We start from the raw sequence: 27,073 nt of genomic DNA on the forward strand, positions 1-27,073 counted from the left end.
CTCTCTCTCTCTCTCTCTCTCTCTCTTTTTCCGATCAAGGTACTCCTTTTGGAACCTTCACCTTATGAAAACATAACATCGTCACAACCACCTCCTTCACCATCGCCACCCTCATGTATAAACACCATAACACCTCTTCGAGCCTTCACCTTCATGAAAACATAACATTACCAGCATTACCTCCTTCACCATCGCCACCCTCCTGTATAAACACCACCGAAGCAGATTGTTGTCAATAAACTCTAGGCCACCATCGCTACATCTCGTCACCCCCGATGCCACTAGAAAAGGATGTTCAGAAACCCTAGATCTCATCAACACCATTCTTCTCCAGTCTCGATCTCCTCTAAGAACCACCCTTTTCCACCAACAACCACGTATAATGAGTACCAAACCAAACCAAGATAAAAAAGAAAGTAACATTGGTTCCAAAAATCAAAATCAAAATCGAAAATGGGTTTAGAATTTGAAGTCGAAATCAAAATCATACAGATGGTAGTGGTCGTCATTCTAGAGCTTCTTCTTCGGAATCTGGTGCACGTCTTCTCCGGCAAAAACAAGGGCGATTGAAGCTGATTTGAGGCCCAGCCAAAATAAAAAATGTAAGTCCCTTTTTGCATTTGTCTGCGACGACTTAATACCAAAATTATTTTTTTCTAAAATAATATAAGTTGATATATGAAAAATGGGCCCCAAAAAATTTGGAGGCCCTAGGCTATCAGCCATGCCACCCCACCCTCTCTTACGACCCTGGACAAAAACTTTTCAGTTTCACTTTCACAATTGAACCCCATAACTTAAGCTACACACAAACAATATCGGAAAAGGAAATTACACACAAAAACTTCATATTCAAAGAATCAAACAAGAGGGGGAGATGTGGTTTTCTGTGGAGGTGAAGTTAGTTAAATCAAACCCTATAACTTAATCATCTATAACATTTTGTTTTCATTTTCTAGATTCAATGAATAATCATACCATAAATTACATTTTTTTGGCAAGAGAGATAAATGGGGAGGGAGGGGGGTGCGACAGAGAGGGTGAAAATGGCAAGGAGTACGTCGACGATGGTTGTAAGGTAAGTGAAAAAGAGGGTAACTGGGGAAAGGGAAGGGAGAGGGGTAGGCGGAGATATTTAATTAATTATTTATTTTTAATCTAAAAATTGATAAATAAATAAAAGAAATCTAAAAAAGAAAATGTTAAGGGAAAATAGTTATTTATTTTATTTTATTTTTTTTTTATGTCCAAAGGAAAAAATGTGCAAGTTTTAAACAAACGAGAGAGACGATCCTAATTAATTTTTGAAAATAGAGATTAAACGTGCTTTTTGGCATCTGAATGAGAGACGATTCATATAATTTACTCCCAAATATAAATACTTAACCTATCAACGTGATCAAGTAAAAAAAATAAAAAAGCCTCAAGTCTCTAGGCGTGTTTGACAAACTATCTAAAAAGTTAGTTTTTAATTGAAAAACTATTTTTTTATTTGATAAGTTAACCGGTAGCTGATAGATTAATAATATTTGACAAAAACAAACTAATAATAATAAATAATATAAGAAGTTATTTAGATATATAATTAAAAACTAGCATATATAAAAGTATATTTGAAAAACATCTCGAAAAGGGCCTATAAGCTTGTCAATAACCTATATAAAATATTTTTCTAAAAAGCTAACATAACATATAAGTTATTATAAGTTAGTTATTTAGTTGCTCAAACAATAAGCTTAGTAAATAAACTAGCTTATGCACAATCAAACACAAACCATAAATGTAATATATATAGCATAGAGCCTTGAAGAAAATGAAGGATGCCAATAAATTTCCTTTTAGGTAAAGGAATAAAATTGTGTTCAAACATGACGAATATAAGTGCATAGTAATAGTAATGTTACATTACATTCTAAAAGTGAGTATCTTTTTCATTCAGACGAAATTAATAGCAAAAATTAAGAAGAAAAAAAGAGAACAAAAAATGACCACGTTCATGCATGCAGTTGCAGTAAAAGAAACTCATCAGACGTACGAACCTCCACTCCACCATATGGAGGAACATGTAGTTTATTCAGCTAGAGTGCTCGTGATTTTATGATGTCCATACTCATCTCACTAGGATCTGTAGCTTGCAATTCAACTTGAATTCCATCAAGTTCCCTCTTGAATCTGTCCTTCGAGCTTGCATACACCATCTTCATTCTCACCTTTGATGTATCAGGTGACCTGTTGTTCATTTTAATTAAACAGTACGTCATCTCTAGATATTATCATCATCTTCAATTCATTCAAAATGATTATTTTTATAATACTATAATGTAATGTGATGAAATGTATATCATTACCAGGCAATGAAGAAGATTTTGCTTTTCTGGCAATTTTCATCGGTGGTGAAGTCGAAGTCAAAAACAGCATAGCGGCATTCATCAGCAGGGAGAGAGTTTGTGAAATCTTCATAGGATTCATCAGAACCACCGATCTTATCTATCATCACCTGTTGTTCTTCGATTTTGTAGGTGATGTATCGGAAAGTTCTCTTTGCTTTTAATTCCAGAAACTTCAGCTTGCATTCATCATGCACAGCCATACCAGAAGCGGCGTTCGCCTACCCAAATCAACAATCACAAACAAAAAACACAAATGAAAACCGTAAATTGTATGTAATTTTGATGAATCTCAATCGGTGATTAAACACGTTACTGCATCAATCGACGTTTAGGGCGATTTTCATGTTATCGGAGACGAATAATCACGATAGGGCATCGAGAAGCCAAATTCACCTCATCAAATCAACCGATTTTTGTGATAAAACGGGAGCGAATTGTGAAATGCATCCCGTTATTAATGTTGATGAAATGAAAACCAGGCATTGTGTTCAGTGGTGATGAAATGCGTAAACAAAAACAGAATTCATAGAAATTTGTATGATATCAGCGTTAGAAAACAATAACGAAAGCGAAATTAATCGTGTAATGTGGATGAATATCAAATCATTGCTTAAGATATCACGATTGAAGGAGAAACAGGTTATCGGATCGACGTAATTCAGAACAATATTGATAAATTCTTTCATATCGTATGATCGCATATCAATAATTTATAGATGAAGAAACAAAAACATGAAATAATGAAATTAATTCAGATTGAGAGATGGATACGTACCATGATTGATAGTGGAATTAGAGGATTACGTGAAGAACAGAATTGCTGAAGGAGGAAGAAAGGGGAGAGAGATCCAGGAAATGTGGTGAAACGAATGAAACTAATATTTCTGTTGAGGGGAAGAAGAGGTTATAAGGGGGGAGAAATGGTCTTTCAGCCTCTTGTGCCTCACCATCCATGCACCCTCTTCTAATTTTTATTTATTTATTTATTTAAATTACAAATAAAAGTAGTTTTTACTTTGTATATGTGTCTTAATATGATTTTAGAAGTATTTTATTTAAATAAAATTTGATGTGTAATATGTTTTTAATCTATTATCTATGCTAAAGTTTTTAAATAATTAATAGTATTAGATGAAAATTACACCACTTTTATTTGACGAGATAGAGAAATGATTTCATTATTTTATTCTAAAGGTGCAACATTCTTAATATTTTGGTAGTTCTAAAAATATCAATAATTTATATACTAAGTTTTCGATGTAAAGTTACTTTAATCAGCAAGTTTCACTTAATATCGAGTGTTAGAATATATGGATATTTTCTTATATTCGATCTTAGTTTTTGTAAAAAATTATATTCATTTATCTGTATCTTTATATCTTCACATTGTCTTTATATCTTCATATCTTCACATTGTCTTTATATCTTCACATTGTCTTTTCAGATAAATATAAATAGATGTTTAGTCCTCTATTATATAATGGAAATATAGATTATTATCTTTTTCTCCGCTGTAATATGGTATTAGAGCATTATATTTATCAATGTATTGTTGTTGTCTCATCTAGTTGACGGTCGTCGTTGACTCATCCACCCACCACAGACTTATTGATACCATTTCCACCTGCAATCATTGCTGTCCTATATAAAGTTGTTGCCTCTTCCACCTGCCGACATTGTTGCCTCCTCTAGACTACAAAATAATTTTTCTAGTTGCAAGTCTTACTGCATCCTCTAGCGATTGTCGATGTTGCCTTCTCTAGTCTTCGTCGTTGTTGCCTCATCTAGTTGACGGTCGTCGTTGCCTCCTCCACCTACCCCAAACTTATTGATACCATTTCCACCTGCAATCATTGTTGTCCTATACTCCTATATAAAGTTGTTGTTGTCTCTTCCACCTGCCGACATTGTTGCCTCCTCTAGACTACAAAATAATTTTTCTAGTTGCAATTCTTACTGCATCCTCTAGCGATTGTCGATGTTGCCTTCTCAAGTCTTCGTCGTTGTTGCCTCCTTCAGAATATTAAGCTAAATATTAAAATACGCATAACATTGAAACTATGATTATGGTATGATTAAGGTCGTTGTTAGGAAGTAATGTGGAAAATAAGCAAGACCAAAAACACACAAGACACAATATTTACAGGGTTTGGTCAAGGTGACTTACATCCACAGCTAGGAGGGGAGTATTCTTTATTTATGAACTCTCAAACAGAGGTTACAAGTACAATTCAACAGAGATTCACCTATCACTCTAGAATTCAAGACACTTTCAAATGACTAGCAAACATCCTTATTTATAGACCATGGATCAGGCCTAAAACCATAATGGGCCAAGCCTATTAGCCCATAGGCCCATGAAAGGTGTCAACCAATCAAATTCCACCATGCAACAACTTCTGGAACCTTCATCCTTGATATGCATTGCATGAGCGTCAACAGCACACATGATGGAGCATCATGATCCTTAATGGCTCATCAAGATGCAAGAGTCGCACATCAAGATCACCATGGATCATCAACCATCATGGTGACACATCATGCAATAATCCTTAAGCATATTCAACTTCTAAGCATCCTTGAATAATCTTGAGCATCATAGAGGACATCATAGCATAAGTGGCTCATCAAGGGACATCATGGCTCATCAGGAACCAAATGGCGCACCCTTGCACTAAGATGGCGCATCAAGCATTTAGATGGAAAATCTTTTGCAAGGAATGGTGCATCATCCTCACAATATCACATCTCCTTCATAAGTGGCACATCTTCCTTATGGTCGTCACATCTTCCTTCTAATTAGCACACCTCCTTCACAAATGGCACACTTGCTTCCCAAGGTGGTGCACCTTGTTTCCCAATGGCACACCTTGATTCCTAAGTGATGCATCCATGCATAGGATGACACATCTTGATCAAAGATGGCACATCCATGCACCAAAATGCTCCATTCCACTCCTAAGTGCTCCATACCCCTTTTTAGAAGATATGTTCCTTTGTCAGATGATCCATTGCCTTATTAGATGATTTGTTCATTTGACACATGCTCCATGAACCCCAAGTGTTCCATTAGGTTTTAAGTGCTCCATTTAACTCATATGCTCCATGAGAATGATCTAAATGCTCAAGTCATATTTAACAATCTCCACCTTGACTTGAGTATCCTCTAAACTCCACCTTAAACAAGAACTTCCTCCTCTTTCCTACCATCCATCCCTAAAGGGACCTAACTCCCACAAACATCAACCAAGTCCAATCAAAGCTTAAGCTTATCTCTAGGCAATTCCCTTGTCAACATGTATTTCAGATTCTCTTTAGTACCAGAATTTGAATGCAAAACATGTCACAGAACACAATATGTTTCTCCACCTTCAAAACAACAAGACCAACAACAAATGATCTTTTTATCTCCAGATCACCTTCATGGTATGATTCTATCGATCCAAACAAGTCCATGAAGGGTTTTTAGCACTCTAATAACCTTATGGTGCATATGCAATCCTAGATGCTTTGGATCTATGTTTTCTCTAATGACACATGCAATTTGATTTTCCAAAGCATACATCCTAACTAGCATACAATTGAACAAAATAACTAGTTAAATGACTTACCTCTTAATATGACTTGTAGCTCTTGGCCTTCAAAAGCTTTAGCACCTCAAATGTGATGCCTCTAATGTGTCACAAACACCAAGTGCAAAAGGAGGCTTGAGAGAATAAGTTGTTTAGCACAAAATCGATTCACACTCTCCAAGAATGTATGTGGCAACCAATTTTAGCTCTATGGAGTTCCTTTTATAGTGTGACAAGTGCTAGGGTTACATCCATGAAAAATTTAATGCACCATGACTCTTCATATTACTTAGGCTCCATGGCTTAAACCTCCATGGACTATCCATGTTGGTTTAGCCCATCCTAAATAACGATAGATCATTGGCCAATACTATAAGAATCATTGATTTACCAAATCAGTCCACGTATATTTAATTAGGCTCTTTTGATCACTAAATTAATTCCAAATTAATTCTTGATCAATACTAATTAAATAATATGATTTCATATTAATATACTATACTTGTAATATATTAGCAAATCACAAATAACCTTATTCTCAAAAGTCCATCCTATCAATTTGCATTGATGAAGGAAACCTAAAAGGACCATGCTACTCTCGGGTCAAGTACATACCAATTATAGTTATGGGCTTAGACACTAAATCCAATAGTCCATATGTCGTGCATTAGCACCATACACTAGAAAAACATCAAGCGTTCCTTTCAATTGTCACTAGATCCACTTGACCACTTCCCAATGAGCTTTTCCTCGATTGCCTCAAACCTCCAAAGAAATACCAACACGTTTGGACTGATCACAATAGAATGACGAAAAGAATTTTTCAATTTAGTGAGAAATGTATAACCATTCCACTACTCTATCCCTCTGAATCTCCATCCATGTTATCTTCTTTTTAGCTCCTAAACCGTTCATCAAAAACTTATTCTCCAGAAGTTTCTTCAAGACAATCCAGAAGTTTTTTCAAGTTGTCTTTCCCAACATCAACATCACCATACACTTCTTCCTTGGGTTGTATAAGGGATTCCTTATGTCTATGCAATTCCATGCCGCCTTGTTGTTCCTCATTTATCATAAAATTTTTGTTGGGGTTTGTGTTGCTAACTCCACCTTCTAGCTAGCACCCTGACCATTCCCTGAAACACTTGTACCACCTCCTATTTGGCTACATATAGTAGATTCAAAGGTTATATCTATGCTAATAACGAATTTTGGATTCTTTCCTTCTTCTACACACCATAGCCAATGACTTCTCCCTTCAGATGCATATCCTAGAAATATGCACTTCATTGCCTTTGACTCCGGTTTACCATCATGTACACGAGCATAGGCAAGGTATCCAAACATTCTTAAACCATTATAATCAGAGAGTTTTCCAAACCACACCTCTTGAGGAATCTTACAATAAATTGAAGTTTTCCAGAGAGTTTTCACAAGACAGCAAGCAATGTTGAGTGGTTCCACCCTTAATTTCTCCAATAAATCAGCAAATAATCACGTGCACTGTGCAAGCTCCACCAGTTTTTGGTTCATCTGTTCTGCTACTCTGCTTTTTTTTAATGTTAGCTTATGTTTATTTTTAATGAACTAGTTTTTTTATGTATAATTCCTAGTCTATCGTATCTAAACCACACTTTACAGATAGTTAACCTGATCGAGTATAGTATAGTTTGATAAGCAACAATGTTGAAATCAAGGGGAATGGTAGTGAATTAACACTAGAATATTTGATTATTATAACATCCCGATGATGAGGTCTTTGGTCCAAATGTCGGGCGTTTGCATGGGGAGGCCCAACATTCGTACTCTAGGCGTTTGGCATAGAACGCCCGACGTTCAAACTCCAGGTGTTCTATGATGGACGTCAGGCATTTGCACGTAGAGACCAAACCATAATTTTAGGGTTTGCACCCTATTTAAAGAACATTATGGCCTCAAAACCCTTCACCACTCCTACGTAGAGACTTGTTATGATTGGTATGATTGATGTGAGTAGAGCAAATCTTAGGACAACCTAGGATTTGAGATATGTGGTAGTGTATGGGATATGGTTTATTTGGGACAAATTAGAGTTATCAATTAGAGCCTTGAGGAAAGGTACAGGTAGGTGTGGAAGGTAGTATTGGGCCCGTACTACTGAAAGCACATGACCTGTACCCGAACCAATCTTAGACCTAGGAGCTCTAAGGAGGACCAGTATGGGAAGATCCCTATTATGGATATTCTGATCATTATGTTTTATGGCATTGCAATATAGTATGGTGGTGAAACGACACGGAGCAGGGAGATCATGATCTGGATCTAGGTCGGGCAATGGTATCGAGCCCATTGACGAGAGGTTGCGCGAGCTCATCGCAGCTAAGGTTACGAGAGGCATTCTTGACGCTACCTCATTTATATTTGGGATGGTCAAGGAGGGTATGATGGAGATTATGGAGGAGAGGCTCAGGGCATTCGGAGCCAAGATTGTTGCGGGCCAGTTTGGGTCCCGAACTCCCTTGTTCCGAGAGTTTAAGGCGTGCAGAGCGTCAAAGTTTTTCGGGGTCAGGGACCCCATTGTTAGCCGACGCTAGGTGGCGGATATTGAGAACGCTCAATGCACGAGTTCTTGCCCTGATGCGGCCAAGGTGGGTTTTGCTTCATGTATGCTGAGAGACAGATCCTGAGATTGATGGGGAGAGGTGACCAGCCAGGTGGTAGCAGTCGGTGTGGATGAGATGACGTGGGTCGAGTTTGTTCGGTGATTCGATGCGGAGTTTAAGGTGCAACGACTTGTGAGGGAGTTTCATGACCTTCAGCAGACCACCGAGACTGTGGCGGAGATTACCGCCAAGTTTTAGGAACAAGATTTGTTGATCCCACAATATGCTACGGATGAGGATATGAGGAGGATGAGGTATCATTCCATGCTGAAGGATGATATCCAGGAGTTTGTGAGTTTCACAGGGTGCAAAACCCTGAATGAGATGGTGGAGAAGGCCCGTGAGTGGGAGATGGAGTTGGAATTTCGCAGCAAGCGGAAGCCTGAGCAAGTCCAGACAGTAATAGGTCAGGCTAAAAAGCCTAAGACCTCAAACACTTCCAGCAGGGGCCAGCAGGGCCGTAGCCAGTGTGCCAAGTGCGGTAAACTGCATAGTTGGGTTTGTCGGGTGGTAGGCTCGGGATGTTATGCTTGTGGCCAATTCGGCCACATGATCAGGGATTGCCCCAATAAGGGCTTGATTTTTTTCCACTGCAACCAGACCGGCCACAAACGGGCCGACTGTCCGAAGTTGTAGGAAGAGGGAGGAGCAGTGGTGGTGCCCACGCCCGCCGCGATGAGGATCACAGATGGTCGTTCTGCTTAGGCGGATGCTCCAGCGATGAGGAGCCACGCATTTCAGTTGACCACCGAGGAGGCTCGGGCAGAGCCAGACGTTGTGGTTGGTATGTACTTATCTACCTAATCTTTATTTATTTATTTGCATTGCTTATGTGTACATTGTGCTTATGTATAGGGACCTTTATGGTCAATGGTATGTCTGCTCACATATTATTCGATTCAGGGGCTACCTAATCATTTGTATCTCTTGCATTTAGCAAGAAGTTTCGGGATGCGCCAAGGACTTTGGATTCCCCTCTTGAGGTTGAGATTGCGGATGATCGCACTGTGAGCGTAGCAAGGGTGTATCAAGACTAATTCCTGAATGTGCTTGGGGAGAGGTTCCGTGTTGATCTAGTTCCGATACCGTTACGAGGACTGAAGGTGATTATCGGGATGGACTGGTTGGGGGCCAATGGGGCCATGATCGATTGCGAGCATCATTTGGTGAGGCTTTGAACCCCAAGTGGGGGGAGAACTGCTTATCCATGGTGAGAGGGCCTCAGAGGGGCCAACTTTCTGTTCGGCTGCGAGGTCTAGGAGATTTCCGCAGCAAGGATGTACGGGATTTGTAGCTTATATCTTATATACGACGGTTGAGACCACAACGGATATGGGCAGTGTGCCAGTTGTACAGGAATTTCGGGTAGTCTTTCCCGAAGAGCTACTAGGGGTGCCTCTAGAGAGGCAGGTGGAGTTTCGCATAGATTTGTTGTCGGGTGCCGCTCAGATAGCGAAGGCACCATACCGGTTGGCACTGCCCAAGATGCAAGAGTTATCTACGTAGCTTCAGGAGCTGCTAGACCGAGGGTTCATCCATCCGAGCAGTTCTCCATGGGGAGCACCGATCCTGTTCGTAAAAAAGAAGGATGGATCACATAGGATGTGCATTCATTACCGAGAATTGAGTAAACTAACGATGAAGAACCGTTATCCATTGTCGAGGATCGATGATTTGTTCGATCAGTTGTAGGGTGCGCCTTGGTTTTCCAAGATTGATCTTCGATCGGGGTACCATCAGATGAGGATTCGGGATGAGGACATACCGAAGACATCTTTCAAGACTCGATATGTGCACTACGAGTTTTTGGTGATGCCGTTTGGGCTCACCAATGCCCCAGCAGTGTTCATGGATCTCATGAATAGGGTGTGTAGACCGATGTTGGATCGGTTGGTAATGATTTTTATTGATGATATCCTGGTCTATACTCTAAGACCAAGGAGCATCACGAGCATCATCTAATGGAGTTATTGGAGACTCTGAGGGCGGAGAGGTTGTATGCCAAGTTCTCCAAGTGTGATTTTTGACTGCGAGAGGTACAGTTTTTGGGGCGCATCATCAACCAGGAAGGTATTTGGTTGATCCAACTAAGGTAGAGGTAGTGATGCATTCGGAGGTACTGAAGTATGCTTTCGATATCCATAGCTTCTTGGGCCTAACGGGCTATTATCAGAGATTTATCCAGGATTTCTCCAAGATTGTTGTGCCCTTGACCCGCTTGACCAAGAAGCATGTGACATTTTGATGGGGTACGGTCAAGAATTGGCTTTTAAGACCCTGAGGCAGAGGTTATGCGAAGCTCTGATTCTAGTACTATCTGAGGGGTTAGATGATTTGGTGGTGTACTGTGACGCATCGATTTCAGGGCTAGGCGCAGTATTAATGCAGAGGGGGCATGTAATAGCTTACGCCTCGAGGCAGTTGAAGCCTCATGAGGCGAATTATCCCACTCATGACCTGGAATTGGGGGCAGTGGTGTTTACCATCAAGATTTGGAGGCATTACTTGTATGGAGTGAGGTACACCCTTTATACTGATCACAAGAGTTTGAAGTATTTGATGGATCGGCATAACCTCAACATGCAATAGAGAAGGTGGTTAGACATGTTGTAGGACTATGATCGTGAGATCTTATACCACCCCGGGAAGGCCAACGTGGTGGCCGAAGCTTTGAGCCGCAAGGCGGCAGGTTCCTCAATTGGGAATGTTTGTTTGAGGATGACCGCGATCTCCCCATTGTTGGATATGATCAAGGAGGCTCAGGTCGAGGGGGTGAAGAAGGAGAACTGGAAGATGGAGCGGATTCGGGGACAATATCCTTTGTTTGTCAGGGATAGCCGTGGCGTTTTGACACAGTGTGGCCGAGTGTGGGTACCTGTGATTGGACGAGTGAGATAAAAGATATTAGAGGAGGCACACAAGTCCAATTTCTCTATACATCCAGGGGCTACGAAAATGTATAGAGACTTGAGACTGAGTTATTGGTGACCCTACATGAAGCGGGAGATCGCCTAGTTTGTGGAGCGGTGCTTAACCTGCAGGAAGGTCAAGGCCGAGCATCGGCGGCCTCATGGAAAGGTTCAATCGCTACCCATTCCCATTTGGAAATGGGAAGAGATCACCATGGACTTCATCACGAATTTACCAAGAACGACGAGGGGTGTGGACGTCATATGGGTGATCGTGGACATGTTGACGAAAAGTGCCCACTTCATTCCAATTTTTTAGAGTATATCCGCTGAGAGGTTGGCGTATATTTATGTGCGGCAGGTGGTGGCTAGATATGGGGTGCTAGTGTCTGTAGTCTCTGACAGAGATGTTCGGTTTGCATCTAGGTTATGGAAAAAGTTCCATGATGAACTGGGCACTCAGCTACATTTTAGTACAATGTACCATCCCCATACAGATGGACAGAGTGAAAGGACGATACAGACGCTTGAGGATATGTTGCGAGCATGCATGTTGGATTTTGGAGGGAGTTGGGATACGTATCTCCCACTGGCAGAATTTTCATACAATAACAATTGCCATGCCAGTATCGAACGACCTCCATTCGAGATGTTATATGGTAGGAGATGCAGGACCCTGGTCTGTTGGGGTGAGGATGGAAACCGGGTCATGGGGAGCACCGAGGTAGTGCTCAAGACTACTGGATTGATTTAGCAGGTGCGCAGAGCCGCCATAAAAGTTATGATGGCCAACAGCGATCGGATCTTGATTTCCAGGTGGGGGATTTCGTGTTATTAAAAGTGTCACCCTGGAAGGGGGTCATCAGGTTTAGAAAGAGGGGCAAATTAGGGCCACGATATATAGGCCCTTTTGGGATTACAGCCCGGGTAGGCAAGGTAGCAGCTGCCGGATGAGCTTCGCCAGATTCACAACACTTTCCATGTGTCACGGCTTTGGAAGTGTGTCACTGATGAGTACGCATTCGTTTCTCTGGACGACATTCAGGTAGACGAGAGCCTAAACTACATTGAGAGTCTCGTTGATTTTAGATAGGAAGACCAAGGGTCTTCGGAACAAGGAAGTGAAGCTGGTAAAGGTGCAATGGCAGCACCGAAGGGGCTCCGAATGGAAATGGGAGCCAGAGGAGGAGATGCGGGAGCATTACCCCGATCTATTCACATCTACTTTTGAGGATGAAGTCTACTTTAAGTGGGGGAGAGTTGTAACACTCCAAATCAGGTATTTCCTTGAAGCCCTTGAAGATTTTAAAAATTGCATAGTAAGTCCCTTAAGTACGTTGGGCATACTCATGGGTACGCTTAGCGTACTATGTATGATTGATCGTGGAGTGACATCATGTATGTTGGGCGTACGTGACAGATGTCCAAACCCTAATTTCCAGACTTGAGGCCTTTATAAGCATCCTTATCTCATTTGAGCCTCACCCTAATCAACCTCTTTCACCTGCAAATATCCCTGAAAACCCTAATACCATTTGAGATTGTGGCTATTTTAGTGTCCATTCAAGAAGAAGAAGTTGTCAAGCAAGCTTGGAGTGGCAGTGGGCTTCAATAATCTGCATCTAGTTCACCTTGAAGAGCTTTTGGAGGTATAAAGCTTTGATCTTTCCATCTTATTCATTAGATCTAGCTAGGGTTTTCTAGTTTTGTCCCTTTTGTTGGTTTTGGATCTCCTCTTGTGATTTGAGCAACTCCAGAGGCTGGAAATGTTAGATATGAGGTTCTTTGGTCCATTCATAACATAAAAATGAAGTTTTGATGGGTGTTTTGACCTCATGCATGGATTAAGACCCTTGAAAAGTTCTTAATGGGATTGTTGGGAACATATGAGACATGCAAAGGCATAAAGTTGCCAACTTTATGCCCTAGGTCGTCTTAATAAGCTTGGATCTGACTATTAGATGTGATAAAATCGAGTATTAAGCACTTAATTGAGAAAATGCTTAATCTGTTAGTACGTTGGGCACAACCTAGCATACGCATCGCGTACGACCCAGGGACTCAGTACACTGCGCGTACGCACAACAGATGAACTTGGATTTGTTTTGGGCGTTTGAGCTTTTAGACGTCAATTAGTCATTGGGCCTGGTCATGTTTTGGGGTTAGGGGGCCAGTTTATCTGTTTTGGACCATGGATGTTATGATTGGGCTTTATTGGGCCATAACGCGTATTAATGACTTTGGATATGGACTTTAGGCCCATTAACTAAGGAAGACCTTTTGGGGCTTTGTGAAATGACTTGGGGATTTGGGTTCCCCACTTAGATGGTGTTTGATCCTTACATTGAGTAATATTATTATTGTTCATCACGGGTGTCTATAGACTATTAGGAGAGCAACCTTCAGATTCTACAGACAGAGGTGAGTCTCCCCACCATACCAATAGGTCTAAGGCACCAAGGCCGACCCATTTTTTGATATTTAGCATCCTAGTTGTATCTGTATTATGTGGTATAATAGTTTGTTGAGCTAGGAAGCATGCTAGTGATATTTGTGATATTTATGTGTGGAAGACCATGGGAGAGCCCATGACACTTGGATGTAAGATCATGTGGGGATCCCATGGCATTCCTATCGAAGACCATGGGAGAGCCCATGACACTTAGGTGTAAGACTATGTGGGGATCGCATGGCATCCTGGAGTAAGACCTTGGGGACGAGCCCATGACATCCCTATCTGTTGTATGCATGACTTATGTGATATGTGTAGCTGTTATAGCTAGTATGATATATTGTATTTGGTTTGTATGTGGGTATGCTCTAGGGAACTCACTAAGCATTAGCTTAAAGTTTGTGGATTTGTTTCAGGTACATCTGAGCCCAAGGGAAAGGGCAAGGCTTGATGGCACGGCGTGCACTCTCTCACCAACATTTTATGGGACACTATGATGTTTTTAAATAAAGTTGTAATGGATGTGGATTTGAAAACAATTGTTTTGGGATTTCATGGTTTATGGAAATGTGTTTGATTAATTAAAAATGAAAAATTTCTTTTGAAAATTTATGTCATTACAATAAATGCTTGATCTTCATCTTCAATGTTTACATTCACACCTTATAAATCCAAGATGATTCTATTGAATTTATCCATAAGATCCTTCACTTAGGCGCTTTCTGAAATCCTAAGATTATATAAACGTTGCTTTTGATACAACCTGTTTTTCTTAAATATTTCTGATACTTGTCACATAATTTCTCCCAAAGCCTAGATGTAATTGTTTGATCCATGATCTCTCTTAGTACTTCGTCTATCAAACTCAACAGAATAACACTACACGCTCTTTCCATAATATCTACCTTCCTTTTATCCAATGATGTCGTTTGTCAGTTTTGTTTCCCCTTCTAGTGTCGTTGTACATCCCTGTTGAACCAAAAGAACCTTCCTCTTCAGCTTCCACAAATTGAAATCAATCGAACCATTGCATTTATACAAATTGAATTTATGAGATGTCATCCTCAATCAACATAACACCAACCACAACTTTAATACCACTTGTTAGGAAGTACACCTGCAAAACCAAAAGCATACAATATACTATATTTACATGGTTCAGTCAATGTGACCTACAAGAAAGGGCAGGAGGGGAGTATTCCTTATTTATGAGCTCTCAAACAGATGTTACACGTATAATTCAACATAGGTTCACCTATCACTTTAAATAGCAAGACATTTTCAAATGACTAGTAGTCACCCATATATATAGACTAGGGATCATACCTAAAACCATAATGGGTCAAGCCCATAAGCCCATGAAAGGTTTCAACCAATCACATGCCGCCATGTAGTAGCTTCTGGAACCTTCATCCTTGATATGCATTGCATGAGCATCAACATTACACATTATGGAGCATCATGATCCATAGTGGCTCATTAGGATTCAAGAATGGCGCATCAAGATCACCATGGCTCATCATCCATCATGGTGGCACATCATGCAATAATTTTTATCATCTTTAATTTTTGAGCATCCTTGAACAATCCTGCGCATCATAGAGGAAATCATAGCATAATTGGCTCTTCAAGGGATACCATGGCTCATCATGAACCAAATGGCATATCCTTACACCAAGATGACATATCAAGCATGTATACAGAGCATCTTGTGCAAGGAATGACACATCTTCCTCATAAATGGAGCATCTTATTCACAAGTAGTACATCTTCCTTCTAGTTGGCACACTTGCTTCCTAAGCTGCCACACCTTGCTTCCTAATGGTGCACCTTGACTCCTAAGTGGAACCTTCATGCATAGGATGTCACATCTTGATCATAAATGGCGCATCCATGCACCAGGATGATCCCTTCCACTCCTAGATGCTTTATACCCACTTTTAGAAGATCCATTCCTTTGACATTTGATATGTTCCTTTGTCAGATGATCCATTCCCTTCTTAAATGATTCGTTCCTTTGTTACATGCTCTATTAACCCTAAGTGCTCCATTAAACATAAATATTTCATGAGAATTATCTAAATGCTTAAGTCACGTTTAACAATCATAAAGAGATCGTTAAGGATAGCGTACAATATACAAATATAAAAGAATATGGAAACCTTACAGGTTATGTGTACAAATAGTCTCTTGACTGTAGTAATGAATAAAACATCTTTCATATCAAGTTGGTGGACTGGACATTTATGCGAGGTTGTGAGATAGTACATGATATGAATAGTAGCTGATTTAAAAACCAAACTAAAAGTCTCATTACAATCAAAGTCCTAATCATTGTTATCATTTTTAGCAATACACTCTTTTATCCGTCAAGAGACCCATTAATATTGAGCTACTGCTTAAATAACCACATAGAATAAACAATATATATTACATGCGGGGGTGTGGGAAAACGAATAAAGTACCAATCGAGACTAGAGTGTGAAACTCTTCATTCATAGCCTTGATTTGCTTAAGGTCTTGTAAATAGTATAATACAATTGATATACAAGGAAAAAAGATGATCGTGTAGGTCATGTACGAGTTTAACAATGCCATCATTATCATGTATCATCATGGGGGATATATGGTCTTGTTAAGGTCGGTTCATTGATTTTGAAGCCTTATGCGAAAAGTAAATTTGAACCCTATAAAATATAATTTTCTTTATAAATATAATAATTTTTTTAAAGGGGTGACTTGTGATGAGGAAAAATTAAAAAGTAGATTAAAGTAATTATAATAAAGATAATACAAATTTATAAAATTATGGGGGTGAGTTGTGATGATGGAAAACTAAAAAGTAAATTTAATTAATTAAAAAGGAAAATAATATATATTTATAAAGTTGAGAGGCTAAATATGTAACTTATACAACTGACTTAGTCGGAGACATTAGAAGGTGAGGTAGATTGTAATACAAAAAACATAAATCAATAAATCAATGGCTGAAAATGTAATTTAGAGTAAAAAGTAATCATTAATGAAAATGTTGGTATTGGAGGACTCAAACATGGGTGAATTGGCAAGAGATGCGTCGGTCAAGCTCTAACACCTATTTTTTAAAGTTATAATTTGTTAATATAACTTTCATAAACTTAATAAAACATTTGATATTAAAGATAAACGTGAAATCATGAATAATCTTTAAAACATTTGCAGGGAAGCTAAATAAAATAAAGAGTCTTTAAGAAGCCTTTAAATTCATAATAGTCCAAAATCCATGGCACAAAAAACTTGTAGCAAGTCATACCATTTCCCTTGTCCACTCCTGAAATACCTTAAATCTACCCTAATAAATAAAAATATTTTTGTCATAAATTTTTTCTTTTATTTTGACACATGTCATTTTGTAGGAGTTTTAGATTTTGTATATTCCACTTGCCATTTTTTTGGAGATTTCTATTTTCTTAAAATAAAATTCCATAAAATTTTAACGGGTTTTATAAGGAAAGAGAGTTATTCTATATATTAATTTGATAATAAATTCTCATAAATACTCCAAACGATTTGATTTTTGTATAAATATTCCAAAAAATTATATTTTGTTAAGTAAAAATATTAATTTATAAAATATTTAATGTTTATATATTGATATTAAATTTTTAATTTTAATAAACCGGTGTAGTACATGGGTTTCACAACTAGTGGTTTAAAGCAACTAAACGAAACACTTAGCGAGCACACTTATCAACATATTTTATCATATGGACAGATAAGTACATAAACACGTAAACACTTAACTTCCCCCGTTTCCCACATCGGGAACAGTTTCCCACATCGGGAACAAGGCTATGTAACTTTCCCCCTTGTCTTTAACTAGAATAAAACTATGTAACTTCCCATGTGTCTCTAGCAAGAACAAGACTATGTAACTTTCCCTCTTATCTCTAATGAGAACAAGGCTATGTTCTCACGAGGAGGCTATGTCAAATATATCTTCATATCATGTATAGAGTTGTGAAACTCCGTTGAATAATGTCTAAACTCTCAATTGTAAATTAAATACCAAAATGGTACAACAAATACATGGTACAACAAATACGAATTAACCTACAAAAACTACAACTAAATATACATTATTGTATCACAACAAACTATTCTTTACTTTATTTCATTCATACTTTATGATTTATGTTTTTTGATCCCATGTACACTAGTTGTCCTACTGTTTTGATCCACTTAAGTTCAGATTACTTAATCCTAAAGACATAATGAAGTATTCCATGTTATCTTTCCAACTCTACCGACCTTATATTTTTCTGATTTTTTTTGCAAGTGTATATAAATTTTACAAAACAGAGATTGCAAGTTGTTCAATTCAGCAATTCAATTTTTACTCTGACAACTTTGGACAAAACCCATTGTTTATCTTTCTTAGGATTGGAATATGATTATCTTCTTTAATTATGTACAAAATTAGACATTTATAACTTTCAAAAGGGTCTAACCTCATTTTCATATGATTTTTCTATGATTTTATATTAATTTTACAATACAATGGCATATTGCCAAACCAATCAAAGCATGTACTCTAGAGGAAAGTCAATTGTTTTGACATTTTATTTTCTAAAATGAAGGACCAAATAGATTGATTGAAATTTTTTTTATGTCTTACTACCATTGAGTTGGCATATTTGCTACATTTTAATTGAGATATGACACTGAACACCGGATGAAATCTGTCTCAAAGTAGCTACATCGAATTAGGTAGTCATTTAAGGAATTTCGACAAAAGATGTTTAATTTCTAATATATCTTCGTCTGGTTATTTTGGTGGATATCCCTTATTTCTCTAAACTTTTTATAATAATTAAACATTTATATTATAATTTTCATATTCAAATAAATAAAGTTTATGTGCATAAAGGGTTGTAGGCATCGTTCATATACTTTTAAATAAAACAAATTAACTTGGAAGGTTTAACCACTAAAAAGTTGAAAACTCTAGTATATAAAGTCATATATATATTTATGTCTATTTACGTACTATTTACATATGTATATATGTACATATCATTGTCAAATGGCAATAACTTGACTAAAAAAAATCAAAGAAAACAAAACGTATCAATAACAATGGAATTGAAAATAGAATTTTAATCTGAATTGATTTGTCCGAGATTAAATTATTATACTGGGTTTTCTTGTGGGTTTTAGCCCATGAAGAAAAGCCTAATAACTTTGGCCCATATTTATTGTGAGTGAGCAACTAAGCACCAGCCATCTACCAAAAAGAATAGAGAAAATAAAACAGGATTAAGAGTTTTAACTCAAAATTGTAAATAAAATTTTCAATTTTATCCTTTTTTAAGTCGGTTTTCTTTTCAATTTTCTTTTTTTGCAAATTTATCCAATAAAAATGAAAATTTCTGCCAAAATTAAGAGTTTTAATAAACCAGAAAACCAAACTTAAAGACTTTGGTGAACCAATAAAAATATTAAAACCGAACATTTCTATCAAATGTAAAGGTTTTATTAAACCGGAAGGTAAAATTGAAAAGAAAAAGTTGCAAATATCCGGTTTTAATAAACTTAAAATCTCCAAAAGAGTAACATCGATAAAAACTTGAAAACTTAAAGGTTTTTAAATCACTATTCCTATTGAATATCGTTGGATAGTAATCTTTTTGGGTGATATCACTCCTTTGATTATTTGATTTCATTTACTTAAAACGTGATATGTTTTGAATGCATGAAGGTTATTGGATATCTTTAATACATCTAAAAAAGTCTTTGTATTGCTCTATTATTGATGGTACTGGATTTTAAGCGCTTTAATTGGTCGTATGCTTTTTACTTTTGTTGTGAGCTAAAATTTTGGTGTCTCATATTACTTGTTTACCTACTGTTTTGGGTCGATCAATATTAATCAACGAATACCTTGTTGTGATTGATCTCATATTCATTAGTGAATGCATATTTATTTGCACTTTTATAGGTTTATTCAAGTTGGAAAAATTTAGTGAAAAGAAGAAGATTAATTATGTATTTTTATTTAAAGTTGCGGCTGTGATTTTCTAATCGCCATAAGCGTAAGGATGTATCTTTTATTTCAAAAGAATACAGGCCTTGTGATACTTAGCTTACAATCTACCAACTGATTTTCATTTTGGTAATATAATACATGAAAGGTATCACATATATTTATTAAAAATGGTTATTAAATAAAATAACACTAATCACTCATGAAATGCCTTACTTTTACAGTTTTGGCGACAAGTGTTGTTTATTAATAATAATAATTTTCATTTTCATTTTCATTTTTATATTAATTAAGTATATAAACAATTGTTTATTGTGCATGTAACCATGGCGATCATACAAATGATGAACACATACAACAATTTCTTTATTGTGTAGTCAGAGCACTTCGGCTCCATTGTATTTATAGTTGTATATCTTTTACTCGTTGAAATACTGAGTTCATTATAAACAATGCTCTGATACCAATCTGCCACACCTCCAAACCGGAACGGCGGAAACGTTCAGGGGCGGATGACGTCATGTATAGTATCACAACAATTGAATAATAGTAATCCAAACATCAACAACCATTGTATTAATAGTATAATGTTTACATTGTTTTCGAATCATAAACAACTGACTCCAAAAGTAAATAACAAGTAAAGACTCGAAGCTACCATGCTCCGTCTTCTTGAACCCTGTGCGTATACCTGTCTACTAGTGTCCTGAGAATACAAGTAGGTTTTGAAAGAGTATCAACATTAAAGCTAGTGAGTTCATAAGCATTTTGTTTTAGAAAAACCAGTTCCTTGTTCTTTGTAAAACGTGATGCGTTTCTCTAGAAAATTTTGTATTTTCTGATGTGATGAATGATAACTAAAATGAATCATACCAGTTTACTTCTACGAGTACTTAGTGTATACATGCCATATACGTTCCAGATCGAACACACAATCAATTGAGTGATTCTGCCTTAAGTCCACAACCAAACAAGGAACAGGAAATGAGGCGGAAGCCACTCATCCCATTGGCTGTCAGATCCTCATGTATATAACCCTGTCGTATTCACTAGATACCTGCAGAGTTAACTGCATTATTCCCATGAAAACTGTTGAAAGTGTTCCCTAAGAAAATCCTATATTTTCTTAATATGAATTATGATGTTACCAGTTACTTCTATATCCACTTAGTTTATACAAGTTATATATAAGCCAAAATCGAACGGACAGTGGATTGTAAGGATCTGCCCTAAGCCTACAACCAAACAAGGAACAGGAAATGAGGCGGAAACCACACATTCCATTGTCTATCAGATGTTCTTCATATATAACCATGCTGTATAAACTAAAGAATGGTAGAAATAACAATGATTGCTCGTTAGTTGAGTGATAAACCGTTTGTTTGTAAAAAACTAATATTTGCCTTGGAAAATCCTATATTTTCCATGAAAGTAAGTTGTCTAATTGAACCAAAACTGAAAAGTGCAAGTATTTTCTCATACTTAAGTTGCAAAGTGTAGCTTTATTACCAAATAAAACTAGTTGAAAACGTGTTTGTTCTGTAAACCGATAGTGACGTTAATACCCTCTTGTGTTTGCTTGGTATATACTCGTTATAGAAGTTTAGATTGAACAGACAGTCGATTGGGTGATTCTGCCCTAAGCCCACAACCAAACAAGGAACAGGAAATGGGGCGGAAGTCACACATCCCACTGCATGTCGGATGTTAACTTCATATCACCCTTATTCATACACCAAGTAATCACATAGTTATTAACCCTAGAGATTGTTTGTTAAGCATATTATTACGTGAACAAGTCGTTGTTTAACCTTGTGAGTTCTTATAACCATACTATGGAAGATAACATTACGACGTACTTCAGACGTCGTGAACAGAATGACGTTTGTCACACTATGTTGACTGTAGCTAATAGTCAAGGTGCGGGATTGTCACACCCGTATAGATCTATACACAAAACTCACGCTCTCCCTCCAGGAGACTTTGGTTACAAGGGATAGACTTCTCAGAAGACGTGTCTCACAATTTGGTTCTCTTAACGAATTCACTAATAGTAAAATGAAAACCCTTCATACAAATAGTGTGAGTGTGTCCTTGTAAATGTAGTACGTTCGTTCCATAGATTATACTTGATGTAGTTTAATAGTTTGTTTCCATGTTAAATTCTATGTTTGTGAAATAGTAGTGTCTAAGCATGTTTTGTGAATTGTTTGTAATTCTAATAGCCTCAATGTTTGCTGTGTTTAGTAAGTTTCATGTTCTATATCATGTTAACGGTAAGAAATATAATGCCAAAATTATATTTTTAGACACAATATTACTTGTGTTTTACTTGTATCCTCCCCCTGAAAACATTGAAAAAGTTCGGAAAAATATGGGGGTATGAATTCACTGTTAGTTGTGCAAGCGTCGAATCAACGATCTGGAAATGAAGACCCTCGAGCTGTTGTATACGGTACTTAACGGAATCCTAATACAATTAAATACATACATGTATCTAAATTAGTGACTTCGTTAGATAAAGTGTTAGAAAAACACTTGTTTTTGGTTTAGGAATGTTACCGGGACTTGATTGAATCGAGGAAAACGGGTTCAGTCTAATGCACCGCTTAGGGAGTGTTTACGGTCGTGAATGGGGTTTACGGTCGTAAAGGGAGTTGACGGCCGTGAATAGCCTCTTGAAGTGTTTACGACCCTTAAAGGTTTGAAGTGTGTACGGCCGTGAACAGGTGTACGGCCGTAAGCCTCACCCTGGCCGAAAACTAAAAGGAAACTCGGGTTTTTCGCATGATTTTGGTTCCGACTCATATATATAAATTTCAATTATATACTAAATGATTTTCCAAACCAAAGGAATTTAACGGAACTCAATAAGGTTCAAATTTTCTTAACGGAATCGGGCTAATATTAATGGGAAAAGATTCGGGTTGTCACATCATCCATGTTTTTCCATTTTGTATGCAAACAACAAAATAAGAAAATAAGACATGCTAAGTTGCTAACTATTATTAGTTATCGATATTAAAATTGAAAAATAAAACAAATAGTAATTAATCCCACCGATTAACTGAGGCACGTGTTTGACACAATCCCCTTAAATAGAATTGTTGTCTGTTTCCAGGGTACAACATGTGAAGCAGTATGTACTTCTAGATCTAACCACTTTCTTGAAAAGCTCACAAGAAATTGTATGCATAGAAAAGAAGAAGAGAGTATTTGATCAGGGTATATTAGAATGAGAAGCAAAGTTCTCTTTATATACTAGTCTTTGTAACTACATTCATTAATTCGAAATAAATGAATTAACTGAGCATTAATTCACATTAAATTCATCAGTTATAAAAACTATAATAGGGACCAAAATTCTAAAGTAAACATGGCTTGCACGGGCCCAAATTAAATTCATCAGTTATAAAAACTATAATAGGGACCAAAATTCTAAAGTAAACATGGCTTGCACGGGCCCAAAATTTCGGAGCTGCATTCATGTCCGCAAGTCACGCCCACACACGGGTTCGTTCAATTTTGTCTACAAAACTCATGATTCGCACCCCTTGCGTGCATAGGTGTTATAGTAAAATTATACATAGAAGCTTGTAAACCTATTACACATCCATGCTTATAAACCCACTAAGAGTTTTCACTTTTTCCTATATGGGACACATTTCGACAACCACTTTATTTGCTAACATTATTTCCAAATACTCATCTTTGAGCATCAATATCTCATTCACACATTTTCTGTTTTAGACACAAAATATATCGTTTCGAAGCTCTCACGGAGGAGAACAAAATCCAATAAGGATTAATAAAATATATAATATACATTTATATTTAAATATGTCTAGATTTTAATAAATATACATAATTTTTATTAAAATTTCCAACAATCCCCCACATGAATATAGATCGATATCTGCACAAAAATTTCCATAAGAAATCTCCAATAGTTGATGTATTGTCTGCGTTTCTTGCTAGGCATTATTACAATGGTGTAATTATAATGGTCAACAATTATAACCTTTATATGAAGTAAATAAAAAGAATCATTGAGTATTATGTGTTCTATGTGTAGTTATATGTAGTATATGTGCTTAAAGCGATATAATAAAATAAGAAATAAAATACGCGTCTTAAATAAAATAATAATTAGGCCAAATAGCCTTGATAAAAGAGGAATTGGTCATAATGAGGATTCTGGGGATATAAGGAATGCTTAAGTCTCACTTAGTATGGAGTGCGATCAACCCGATACGACAGAGTGCATTGTAAAAATTGAATTTTAGATAGGTTTCTTATTAGCCTAATTAATCTAAACAAAAGTCTTAGTAATCATAAAATCAAGAGTGTGCATATAAGAACTTCTAGATCTGACTTCACGAGGAAGTTATGGTTTTTCTAATATAGTGTAACTGTGTTAGCACATAAATCGAATATTTGATCGGTTAATTTATAGCCACAACAATATAAACGAGAATCGAAGAACTAGTTAATAGGAGCCTGATATGTGTGGAATGCACTAGTTTTAATCCTACTAACTTAGACACAAAATAAACACACGAAAGGCAGTATACCTATCGATTAGTAATATAGTTCAAGCAAGTAGGGTATCGAACACAGGGGACGGTAAACAATTAAAATAAATGCTAATATTATCTTATAAAACAAGTAATAGAAAGGGGGTTTTCTCTATTTTTGCAAGACTAGAAACTTAAGTACTTAACTAATACTCAACTAAGCAACTAACAGCTAAGCAAACGAAAATCAACTAAATTGAATAATGGAAAAGACTTTTGTTTAGGTTTTGAATCATTTATTCCTATGGTTGATTTTTTGACAAGTGCAATGGATTAATTAGCATTGGCTAGCGATTAGTGTGATTAGGTTCACGTTCGCTATTACTAATCCTTAAAAAACAAATCAATTTAAGCAGTGATCAAGTGATTAAACTAATAGATTTTCTAGTTTATTGATTCGGGTTAAGTAAGACTCGTAGTAGCTAATCAAATTGCTAATTCAACTAACTTCTTGTTGATGGTTCGTCACACAAGCTCACACATTAACTTACCAATTTTCCAGTTAACCCTAGTTTCACGTTCGCTATTTCTAGGCATATAACAATGTTTTCACACAAATCATATGGGATTAGCAATTAAGAGATGTTCATGCAACTTAATATACTTGTAATTAACAGAAAATAGTTGTTGTTAACACATAAGGATCTTTAACAAGCTTAACAAAACAAAATTTACCCAATTAAATTAATCCAACCACAAAATCAAACCATAGTCATAAATTCATCTACCCTAAAAAGAATATATCAGTTTTTAGCTCATATCTACAGCAAATAACAACATAAATTCAAATTCTAATGATTCAAACATGGTTCAAAACAAAGATTAAGAAAAGAAGAATAATTATTAGTCTTTGATCTCTTCTAAATTGCTTCTTAGGTTGAATTCTCGCAAAACTAGAGCTCCAAGAACCCTTATGGCCTCCAAAAATAGTCCAAGGCTTCCCCCATTAATTAGGGTTCAAATGAGAAGCGTTTCTATATATATATATATATATATATATATATATATATATATATATATATATATATATATATATATATATATTCTTAAAACAGGGGCGGATCGGCGAGTCCAGTGACTGAATCGACGAGCCCATCACTTAAAATCCGTGGACGGCAAGTCAACATAAACAATCGCGAAACTTCTGACCAACTCGTCGAGTTGATGGCCAACTCGTCGAGTCCATTTGGACTCAACATTTTATCAAAACACAAAAGTCATCCAAAATTGTGTCTAGTTTTCAGAACATTTTGAATCTCGTCAATCGAAGTTAGGGTTCATGAGATATGGCCAAAACACTGACAAGGGGTCAAGCTGTCCAGTAACATCCTTCTTTCTCCGAAATCCAAGATCCAAACTTCCAATTGCTAAATCCTCTTCCTTTTGCTTCCGAGCACATCTTTTAGGCTGAAAATACAATTTAAACATAATTAAGTACCTTTTGTCCATAAATTGCAATAAATTAGCCAAAAAGTATTAAAAATTTATACGAAATATATAGATAAATATGCACATATCAGAGTCCATTGATATAAAGACAGTTGAGAACGGACACCGAACGAGAGAGTTATGAATTTTTAACAGACTTTAACAGTCTAAGTCTGTTAAAAATATAACTTTAAAAACAAAGTCAAAATTAGCCGACGAAGTCTAAATGAAAGTTGTAGATCTCGTCGATAAATACGCGTGGATATAAAACCCGTCGAAAATGGAGCTCGTACGAAGGAGATATGAATTTTCTAAGAAATCAGAAATTTTCGTGCGCAACCGTGCGCACAAGCAAAGGGCACAACGCGTCTCTGAAAACCCACGAGATTGCGACACATGTGATATGTCACCTTCCAACATTTTGCATGGTATGATCTGACAGGGTGTGTGGCATGCTTTTGCTTTTTTTGGGTATAAAAAGCTTTCGAAGTCCAGTTCATGTCCCACAACGTTCACTTGTTACTCTCTGGAAATTCTCTGTGTATTGTCCCAAAATTTCCTTAGAATTAATATTCCGGTGAAGCCATGCAATCCTTGAGTGCCTAGAAAGTAGTAGCCATCAAGTAGGCAGTCTGCCAGTGCAATTTCCGAACTTCTGTCTAGGAAATCCATGTAAGTTAGACTACACTCTATATTATTTTTGTGTAGTTTATATTTAAATTCATAGTCATATTACATATTGATCTACTTATGAGGATGATGTCTAGGATGCGTTTAGTGAGGTGTTTAAAGTGGGATTTCCAAATAGTATACTCTGTATACTAAATGAACCTACCTCAGATATGATCCTACCTAGTTGTTCCTTACTTAATAGATCTCGATGTAGACATTGGGATTGTTGAGGAATCTAGAGTATCATTAGTCATAAGAAATATTAAACTAAGACTTAGTGATAATTGAATCTAGGTCACATCAAAGGAAAATCCAAATGATGAAGCGAAGTGATGTCCAACTTTCCAGTCATCCACTTTAATAAGTGAGTGCATAGTTACTTTCAGCTTACACACACACACACACA

General features: G+C 36.9%; 1 protein-coding gene across 1 annotated transcript; it reads right to left on the reverse strand.

The window, feature by feature from the left end:
• Positions 1-1,821: 1,821 nt before the first annotated feature.
• On the reverse strand, positions 1,822-3,302 carry LOC145072973 (actin-depolymerizing factor 7-like). Its single transcript, XM_079019495.1, has 3 exons — positions 3,166-3,302; positions 2,349-2,608; positions 1,822-2,229 (listed from the first exon to the last, which is right to left on the reverse strand). The coding sequence occupies exons 1-3, from the start codon at positions 3,166-3,168 to the stop codon at positions 2,079-2,081; spliced, it is 414 nt and encodes a 137-aa protein (XP_078875621.1). The 5' UTR covers positions 3,169-3,302; the 3' UTR covers positions 1,822-2,078.
• Positions 3,303-27,073: the final 23,771 nt, after the last annotated feature.

The sequence above is a fragment of the Lactuca serriola genome, chromosome 9 (genome assembly GCF_051521515.1).
Source record: "Lactuca serriola cultivar US96UC23 chromosome 9, Lser_US96UC23_V15, whole genome shotgun sequence".
In the NCBI taxonomy this organism is placed as follows: domain Eukaryota; kingdom Viridiplantae; phylum Streptophyta; class Magnoliopsida; order Asterales; family Asteraceae; genus Lactuca; species Lactuca serriola.